We start from the raw sequence: 9,941 nt of genomic DNA, 5'->3' as shown, positions 1-9,941 counted from the left end.
AAACGGTGCATGAAGATTCTTGTGACCATCGGTCTGAGGGGAGTCCTGTCATTTACACCAGGGCATCTCAACCCTGGTCCTCGAGGCCCGCTCCACCCACTGAGCTGTCAACATTTTTCCAACGGGTTTTCTAGATGAGAGAAAAAAGACATTCCCAGTGGAACTGACAGCATGAAGGTTTGAGACAGGATCAGAGTGGCCTCCATTGGACTAAGTCAATCTTCCTCTTGACTTTTTCCTGAACCACTCTGGACAATGACTTATCCTTTGATTCAAACACTCAACAACTCTGCACCACAAGTTTCATTAATCATTTGTCACTTCTTGAAAAGTCAACAACATGCCTGCTGATCTTGACCTATTCTAAAGCCCACATGGTCAGTTTTCTGAAAAGTCCTCTTTCCAATGAAAAACTGCAAGGGACCGGATTGGCTTACAGTGGACTTACGCTTGGGGCTTCAACTACTCGTGAAGACCTTTCATCGACTTGGTTGGGGTAAGTTTAATTTTTTTGTGACAAAGGTAACTGTCACCTTGAAGTGGAGGGACCTGCCAGTAACTGAAGAGAACAAGTCACACCTTGAAAGGAAGCCCAAACACGGCCATACAAAGACTTTCTTTCGCCATTTCTCAGATGTGGAACACAGTTACCAAGAGTGATTCAGACAATCCAATCCAGGCTTCGCTAACTGATACAACATGCAGTGACTGAAAAGACCTCGTACGAGCCAGATTTGAAGCAGCGACCTAAGGATTTCAATGCCGTACACTACAGTCCTCCACGCTACCAACTGAGTTATCGAAGGACAGCACACAGCTGTTTGCTATGTGGTTTCTCAGCACTAGCTGAGAAAAAAAATTTCCCTAAATAATAGAGGCAACGAAGGTTTCAAACCTGATCACACTGGTTGACACTGGACAAAGGGCACGTTCACCCCATCCCTGTGAAATCCGGACCACAGAGCAAATCAGGACTGTGTGGGAAAATATCCATCATTGATACTTGTGTGAGATGATTCCCTTGATGGAAAATCCAGATCCTCCTGCTGGCATGGACAGTATCGTGCAGTTGCAGCAGCTGCTCGTTTGGGACTTTTGAACACTGACCAAACAGGAACAAGACCAAATCCACCTCATTTGATGGTGCAGACCCAAAGCGGAAATCCCTCCCCAGCAGCCGGCCAGCGGTTACCTTGTTAGAAGGTCAGTTTTCGGAAAGGTCCAGCGTCAAATGGTAAATTACAAAGGATCAGCTTGGCTTACACTGGACTAACTCTTGGCTCTCCAACTACCTTTGACCCCCCGTTCATCCACCTGCTTATTTTATAGTTCATACGATGACAAAGGTCACTATTTCCTCCAACTGGAGGCTCATGGTGAGGAACCTGCCAGGAACTCTGGAGAACAACTCATCATTTGAATGAAACATTGGACTAGTCTAAAAAACTACTACTACTACAATGGTGCTGGCCCGCTGGCTGTTCACACTCAGGCCAGGCTGTGGCCGCAGCTCCACCAGGTATCAACTGAACTGAGCTGTCAAAGCACAACAAAAAAACAAAAAAACAGAGGACAATTGGACAGCAGGACTCTGTGTTAACACATGGAGATCATCATGGTGCACTGAGGCCTTTTGGCCTATCAACGTTTCTGCAGTTGTCAGCAGATTCTCAGGATACCAATGGCCTGAGTGTAGGGTACATATTGTATCAGGACTGAGACTCTTGCACGATCGCTGTACCTTTTGAAAGCAAATAGACAGATACGTTACTGACGTGACAGCTCCAGGACAATTTTGAGTGTGACAGTGCTGCGAATCGCAACAGGAGAACTTCCAGAGGAACCATGTTAACTTTAACATTCCTAAGAGCGTCTTCACTGAGCACAGCTGGAAGAGCCCAATGCAATGCGGACGCACTAATCTCCTCCACAACAAGAAATGAAGGACACCCTGCTGAAACCCGGATTGAACCAGGGACCTTCAGTCTGACGCTCTCCCAGCTGAGCTATTTCGGCTTCTGGAGAATGATTTCTCTTTAGAAAAATAAAAGGGGACAATTGGACAGCAGAACCAGATGGAGACCACCATGGTGCACGGAGACCTTTGGCAAATTCTTGTGATCATTGATCTCTGCTGGTTCGTTCACAGTGAAGCCAACATGGGTCAGATCTACAAAATCGGCTCCACTCCAAAGAGCTTTCCACTTCCTCCACACCTCCATCAGTGTGTTCGTTCTTCAGCTAAAACAAATTTCATGTTTTATGTTTCTGTAGAAAACCGTCATTGAGGAACTGCTCAACAATCTACTTTGCTCATTTTCATTTGATTTGCTTTCTTTTCTTTAATTTGATTTTCTTTCCACCCGCCATGTCATGCTGGGCATCTGTAATTGTGCTTGAAAATGTTTTCTGGGACGATCTGAAGAAAGTTTTCCTCTTCTGCCTCCTGACAGCGGGTTAAAAGCAGCTGCTGTTGGTTTGGAAGAAGAATCAGTCGTCCAGACAGGAAGATGAATGTGAGAACAGGATGATTGGGTTCTCATTTATTTAGATGTAACTGCAAAAGAATCCTGGCAGCGTCTCCCAACAATAATAACCAATAAACAAAGTGCAACATGTCAAAGTAAGAAAACAGGATGAACAATGAAAAGTCATCAGTCCTCTCTGAATCGTTGAAATTAAGTGTTTGTAGGATCTGCAGCTTGTAAACATGTTTGAGTTTCTGCACCTCAGTTTAATGAATACGTTCAAATAAAAAAAAAGCAGAATATTTGCATGGGTGTTAATTTTCCATAGTCTCAGTGCAAAAAAGAAAGTATTTCCTGTCTAATTGTTCATGGAGACGAGCTGTAGGTGACAAGAGGAACTTGTCCGTTGGCACATAGCAAACATTTGGCCTCAGGTTGGATTTTCAGTGTCAATATTGTCGTTCCAAAGGAAAAAAGCTGAACATCAGTATTAAAGTCATGTGTCTGTGGCTGCTGCTTCACTCTTTTGGTAGTTTATGACTCAAATAAGAGGGTTTTCCCTCTGAACAGGTGTTCCTGTGTGTGAAATACTGGAAACCTGCTCGTCTTGGTCAAGTATTTCTCTACAGAGATTCAACGTCTCACACAAAATAAATAAAAATCAATTAGCCCTCTCAAACAGTGAATATTAGAAATCAATGAGTGATCTGAAGTCCAAATAAAAAATGATATCGACCGTTATTTCTGAAAATAAAACAGGAGGAAAGATCACAGCTGAGAGTGTGACTGTCTCCACAAAACGAGGAACATCGCCAACATAAAGATACAGTTTGTATCGGAGTCTGCATTTCATCCTTGGATTTCCTCACATGGCCGTAAACGTTGAATAAGTCAAAGTGAGAACATGATTTAACGTGAGATTTAACCCTCCTCCTGGTTTTCTTCACTTCACATTTCCAGAGTTTTTTTCACAGATTTCTGTTTTCACGATCACATTCTGAAAACAGGAGAAGACGGATTCACTTCGTCTGAGCTCTGCTCTCAGAGTGTCAGAGGTCAGAGGTCAGCTGGAAACAAGTTAAAAAAATAGAGTCAGAGTAGAAAAGGGGGGCGGCCCGGGGTGCCGGGGGCTCAGGGAGAGCCCGGCGCGTCGTCGGGCGGCTCGGGCGGCTCCAGCGGCCGGTACATGAAGGTGAGCAGGAAGAGCGCCACGTCGTAGGAGCACCAGTAGGCCGTGTGCGACGTGACGGCCGACCAGTAGCGGCTCTCCACCAGGCCCTCCCGCAGCTCGAAGTCGATGCGGCGCTCCAGCTCCACTGCAACACAGAGCAGACGGTCAGACCCCTCCTCCCAGGATGCACTGCTCCCGAAGCGGCGGGCGGAGCGGCTCACGGGCGGCGCTGTCCAGGACGGCTGCCGGGGACTCCGACACGGCGGGCTCCGGCTCCGGCTCTTCCTCCTCCTCCTCCTCCTCCTCCTCATCCTCGTCTTTCAGCGTGACTCCTTCCTCCCCCGGCACGGCCTCCACCTCTGTGGCTCCGCCCTCGCCGTCGCACGGCTCCTCCTCCACGCCGCCCGCCGGGACGCCGGACCGGGAGAAGCGGGAGAAGAGGATTCCTCCGATGCCTTTCCCCAGACTGGCAGCACCTGGAGAGGTGGAGACCCCGGGGTCAGTTACACCACCTCCCCCCACACACCGGCGCCGCCGCCGCGGTTACCCATGATGCTGGCTTTGCCCAGGCTGGTGATGGACTCTCCGTAGTGGCGCCTGGCCTGGGGGGGCGAGGTGCAGGGGCTGGGGATGCTCTCCGAGTCCGACGCCGACACCGACGCCGACACGGCGTCCTTCTGCGGGTTGAGGAGGGTGGGCCGGATCTGGTCGTACGGCGTGGGGCTGCTGGTGTTGTACCTGCCGCCGCCGCCACACCCGGTCACATGGTTACTGACCCTGCCTGGCCCGGTGAGGCGCCGAGCAGACGGCGGGTGGGAGCAGGTCTTACCAGTGAATCTGCACCGGGGCGATGTTACTGTAGTGCTTCAGGATCAGCGGCTCCAGCCTGTAGGCCTGCAGCAAACAAACAAACAAACAAACAAACAGCCAGCTGTCACACCGGAACAGGCTCCAGAGGCTGCATGTCTCATCGTCAGGGGGGCGTTTGGTTTCACCACAGGGTCCGTCGGGTGGAACAGGTTGAAGAGGCGCTTGCAGATGGACGTGGGGAGGATGTGGTCCTGCGCTCTGTTGTTTCCCGGCCGAATTCCCCGCAGTGCCAGGAAAACTGCAAGAGGAGAGCCCATGCAGAAGAAATTCTCCACCTGCGGCACAGACGGCTCATCAGCACCATCTAACATCTGGATCAGTAACTTCAGGCATTAGCAGTCTGCACAAACACAAGATCATGATCAAATTAGAAACAAACTAGGGCTGTCAAAAGATTATTTTTTCATCACGATTAATTGCATTATTCATAGTTAATCACGATTAATAATGCTTTGAATTGCCTTTTTTAAATGGAGTCGTTTTGCATTTGAAGGCAGTTTTCAGTCCATAACGTAAAGCGTCCATCAGTCCAAACTATCAGTTCTAAAGTTGAATTTAAAGTCATAGCTGAAGTTTCAGCCTGGAGACTTTTGATTTCTGACCAGAGTGTCTTGATCGGGAATCAAACACAGAGGAAGAATTTCTTTTTTCACCTTGTTGGATTTTCTTTCAAAATAAAGCGCCATGTAGACCAAACTACTACAATATCTATGTTAAAAACACAGTTTTCAAACTGAAAACAGCCCGGAGCCTGATCATGTGATTAATCACCATCAATAAAATGAACCTTTAGTCATCCCTGCATTAATTAATCATGATTAATGTGATTAACTCTGACAGCCCCATTGAGACTTTTCACGGTCAGATCTGTTGTACAGCAGCGCCCCCTGGTGGCAGAAGCACCACAGCAGAGCATGAGTTGAAAACAGGCAGAACCAGAGGAACGCTGCCAGAGCGGAGCGTGAAGAGAACCGAACACCAGACGAAATGATCCAGATTCCAGTAAAGCGTCTGTTTAAAGTCAAACAGAAAACCTTTCAGAGTTCACATTTCTCGCTTACTTTGAATTTCAAAGCTGGAACGGCGACACAGGCGGAGGTCTGCAGACCCTGGAACTGGTCCTCCAGGTCTCTGAGCCTGAGCAGAGCCACGGCGTCATTAGAACCCGTCCTCTCCCGGACCGCCGTCCCTCCAGAACCAGAGCATGCTGGGTACCTGAGGTGGGTGAGTCTCAGCTGCTCCTGCAGCCGGCGCTCCTCGCCGCTGCCCCAGCGGGCCGCGGGGGCCCGGGCCTCCGGGGCCACGTGGTGGTGGAAGCGGACCGGGTCCCAGCCGGTCATGATGTCGAAGGTGATGACGCAGCCCAGCGAGTGGGACACGATGGACACCTTCCCGTTCTTCTCGAAGTCCCGGTTCCGCGAGCAGAAGAGCGAGTAGAGGCGATTCAGCTCCAGGGTCAGACCCCTGGTGATCTGTCCACACACACACACACACACACACACACACACACACACACACACACACACACACACACACACGGCTTAGCCGAGTTAAAGGGCAGTCCCTGGCGCCCGTGCCCTGGCCCCGCCCACCTCGTCCCGGTACAGAGGACTGGTGTAGTACATGATGTCCATGGCGCTGCTGTTCAGCATGTCTCGGAGGCCGCGCACTTTGTCCGGCGTGATGGAGTCCACCGTGTCTGCGGACGGGACAGACGTGTCAGGGCGTGACGCTGCGGCGCCGCCGCGGCTCGGGGGCGGAGCCCACCTCCGTCCAGACACAGCTTGGACCTCCACTCCACCGGGAGGAACTCCACGTGCTCCGTCACGCGGTCGGCGAAGTACTTCTCCTCCATCTTCCTGGCGGCGTCCCTCATCCTGTTGGGGGATCGATGGGGAGCGGTCAGTCGGCGCGGCGGGGGCGTCCGATTGGCCGGCCCCCGCGGACGCGCCGGCGCTCACATGCTGGTGTTCCGGATGATGCGGCCCTGGTCCATCTTCTGGCCGATGCCGTGCACCACGAACACGATGTGGGTGGTGTCGGGCGGCGTGTCCTCCGGCGCCGCCTCCTCCACGTAGCCCCGGTGGAGCCGCGTCCCGCTGCTGGAGGCTGAGGACAGGCGGCCGAATAGAATAGAATAGAAAAACCAAAAATATCAAATAAGACGACATGCTGGGATGTGATTCACATTCAGTCAACACACTGCTGGACATTTCTGTCATTTGTGAGTCTCACTGGTCACGTTAGCGGCGGCAGTGTGGGCTACCTTTAGAGAAGCCCAGCTTCTGCGTGACGGTGCGTGCGATCTTGGAGGTGGTGGCGTCGCTGTACAGGTACACCTCGTCCACGCTGTGCCAGTCCACATGGCTGCGGCTCAGCTTCAGACTGTGGACGGCTGCAGGACACGGTGATTAAGACTGGCTGGGACAAGATTAACTCAGCTCTGCCCAGGAGACACGCTCAGACCATAGAGACAGACTACTGCTGGAGAACAATTAGAAGGTGAATTTTACATCACTGAAGACCTTAAAATCACCACATCAAGCAATAAAAACTCCTGTTGGTGGAGGTTCCAGACTCACCGTCCCGGCTGTCCACGGCGGCCGTCACCTCCTCCATCTCGTAGGTGTCCCTCATCTGCTGGCCCCGGAATCGGGCCAGGTGCTCCAGCTCGATCACGTCGCTCTCGTCCTCCTCCAGAGGAAGCCAGGACCCGTCGATGAACCACTGGCCCCTCATCACGGGGATGCGGTCTTGCTCTAGAGGACAGCACAGGTTACTTCCTGGACCTCGGCGAGTCTGGCTCTGCCCCACGTCTCTCTCCCTCTCTGGGCCTCAGCAGCAGGATCTCTGGATCTCAGCTGCTTCGTTTACTCGCTGCTCGTTTCACACGTAGCTTCGTTCTGCCTTGTTCTTTTCTCCTTTCATCATCCTCTTCCTCCCTCTGGAGGAAGAGGACTCCTTCCTCTGCACCAGCTCAGGATCTCTCTCGCCTTTCTGAAGTGATTGAATCTCTTTGAATAAAGTGAATTATTCAGCTCTCATCCTGTTTGGCAGCTGAGCCGCACAGCAGAGCCTCAGAACTGGTTTTGTTCTCGGCTCTAATTAGCTTCCACAGAATCGCTGGAAATAAAAGTTCTTCCTGCTATTTTTACCTTTCCTGAACGATGCAGGAGGAAATCTTAAAAGCAACTCGTATCCTGTAGCTCAAAGTAACAGAAACCAGCATGAAACACGAAAACCAGTGAAAATACAAACATTTCAGTCCAGATTCTACGTGACTTTACAGGAGGGAGAAGTGGTTCTTCTAGACCGCCTTCCTTTCAGCTGTGAGGATCTAAAGAGCAGCTGCAGAAGTTTGGAGCTTCTCGGATTTGGACTTGAGGACGTCTGATCATGAAGCTACGGATCTGATCAAAGTCTGGGGAAATACAAGGAGTCATTTAATAAGAGCAGATGTTTGGGTGTAGCACCAGGAATCTATGAATCCATTATTAATCTATTCATTCATTAATCCATTCATCTGTCTATTTATTAATCAATCCACTAGTTAAGCCTCCATCATCCCTCCATCCTCCCTCACTCGTTCATTAATCCCTCCCCCCCCCCCCCCCCCCCCCCCCCCCCCCGTGGAGCAGAGGTGAAGTCCTCTATGTTTAAAGAACAGAACCGGGATCAGGTCCCGGTGTTCCTCACGGTTCCAGTAGACCGGGTAGCACTCCTTGTCCTTCAGGTCCACCTCGTAGAGCCCCCCCCGGACACACACCGCCTCCCCGCCGCGGTCCCCCCCGCGGGGCCGCTCGGACTCCGGGCTGCGGGGCTCCCCGCCCCGCGGCTCCGCCGGCTCGGCTCGGTCCGCCCCGCCGGCCCCGCCGTCCGGTTCGGACCGGACCTCCTCGGTCCCGGCGGGGGGGCCCGGAGCGGGCTCGGTCATCCTCCGGTACACCGTCTCTATCTTCAGCGAGTCGTGGCCGATGAAGGGCTTCCAGGTCCGCTTGTCCTCCCGGTAGAACCAGCGGATCTCCTCCGGGCCGAGCTCCGTCACGATCTCCCCGCGGTGCCGGGAGCTGTTGGACCGGACCCGCTTCTTGCTGCTCACGCTGCCGTCGCTCTCGGTGTAGCTCAGGCCGACGTCGAGGAACGAGGATCCAGAATATTCGTCCCGCTCCAGGCCCAGCATGCCGCCCTGCGCCAGCGGGTCCAGGCCGGGCCGGAGCGGCCCCGGCACCGGCTCCGGTACCGGATCCGGGTCCCGCTCCGCCGCCGGAGCTCCGCCCGGCCTCGGGCCGTCCTCGTAGCCGCACACGAACACGTCGCTCGCCATGTCCCACTCGCTGCTGCTCACCGAGTTGTTGTCCGAGCTCTGCTGCCGGACGGCGGCGTGACTGTGGCTCATGGCTCGGCTCCTCCCGGAGGACCGGGCCCCGCTCCGAACCGCTCCGCTCCGCTCCAGCTGCTCACATCTGGGGAGCCGACAGCCTCCGGCAGCACGGGATCATCCTCATCCTCCTCATCCTCATCCTCATCCTCATCCTCATCCTCACCAGCCTCCAGCCTCCATCAGACCCCAGCAGCTCCGCTCAGCAGCAGGAGGAAAACCCAGCGGTCAGAATGAACCCGGAGCGGAGGAAGAGGAGGACCCGGGACAAAACCCACACCAATCCCTGCAAATAAATAAATAAAAAAAAAAATTATATATATATATATATATATATATATATATATATATATATATATATATATATATATATATATATATATATATATATATATATATATATATATATATATATGTGTGTGTGTGTGTGTGTGTGTGTGTATAGATATAGATAGATAGATAGATAGATAGATAGATAGATAGATATGTGTGTGTGTGTGTGTGTGTGTGTGTGTGTGTGTGTGTGTGTGTGTGTATAGATATAGATAGATAGATAGATAGATAGATAGATAGATAGATATGTGTGTGTGTGTGTGTGTGTGTGTGTGTGTGTGTGTGTGTGAGAGAGAGAGATTAAAAAAATATGCCAGTTCACGTGTGTTGTCATTTCAAATGGATGAAGTGAAGAACAGCCTGACAGATGCATTTAATTAGTAAATTTATTTTTTCCGGTGGCCTTTCGGTTGGAGTGGGGGTGGGGGGAGTACTATTATTATTATTATTATTATTATTATTATTATTGATGGCGAGGATATGAACAAAAACAACAAAAAGATATAGAAATAACTGTTATATAAAAACGACAGAAAAGGAAGAGATTAGAAAAAACAAAAGGATACAAGATTTTTGTTTTCTTTATAAGGTTAAAGCGTTCTTTCTCTCCATATATGTCAAAATGACAAATAATGACACTGTTTTTAAGGAACGCATGACATTTTATCTGTTTCTTCGTGTAAATAGATTTTTACAGTAAATAAAATTGTGTGGATGGCCA

The 9,941-nt window shown here is 51.1% G+C and overlaps 1 protein-coding gene across 1 annotated transcript; it reads right to left on the bottom strand.

Moving 5' to 3' along the window:
• Positions 1-2,545: 2,545 nt before the first annotated feature.
• Positions 2,546-9,047, bottom strand: ddhd1b (DDHD domain containing 1b). The gene is made up of 13 exons (XM_030109947.1): positions 8,206-9,047; positions 7,092-7,268; positions 6,776-6,904; positions 6,471-6,618; positions 6,277-6,386; positions 6,102-6,208; positions 5,725-5,981; positions 5,571-5,646; positions 4,635-4,784; positions 4,469-4,533; positions 4,187-4,377; positions 3,861-4,115; positions 2,546-3,784 (listed from the first exon to the last, which is right to left on the bottom strand). The coding sequence occupies exons 1-13, from the start codon at positions 8,903-8,905 to the stop codon at positions 3,600-3,602; spliced, it is 2,550 nt and encodes an 849-aa protein (XP_029965807.1). The 5' UTR covers positions 8,906-9,047; the 3' UTR covers positions 2,546-3,599.
• Positions 9,048-9,941: the final 894 nt, after the last annotated feature.

This window comes from Salarias fasciatus, chromosome 15, assembly GCF_902148845.1.
Source record: "Salarias fasciatus chromosome 15, fSalaFa1.1, whole genome shotgun sequence".
Lineage (NCBI taxonomy): Eukaryota > Metazoa > Chordata > Actinopteri > Blenniiformes > Blenniidae > Salarias > Salarias fasciatus.
This window is presented reverse-complemented; position numbering and strand designations above follow the sequence as displayed.

Bases quoted from the DNA above. Each gene is read 5' to 3' on its own strand.
- ddhd1b (XM_030109947.1), bottom strand. From the start codon at position 8,905: ATGAGCCACAGTCACGCCGCCGTCCGGCAGCAGAGCTCGGACAACAAC. The intron at 6,209-6,276 runs GTGGGCTCCGCC...TCCCGTCCGCAG, and splicing joins CAAGCTGTGTCTGGACGGAG to ACACGGTGGACTCCATCACG. The intron at 4,785-5,570 runs GTAAGCGAGAAA...TCTGTGCCGCAG, and splicing joins TTCCAGCTTTGAAATTCAAA to GTGGAGAATTTCTTCTGCAT.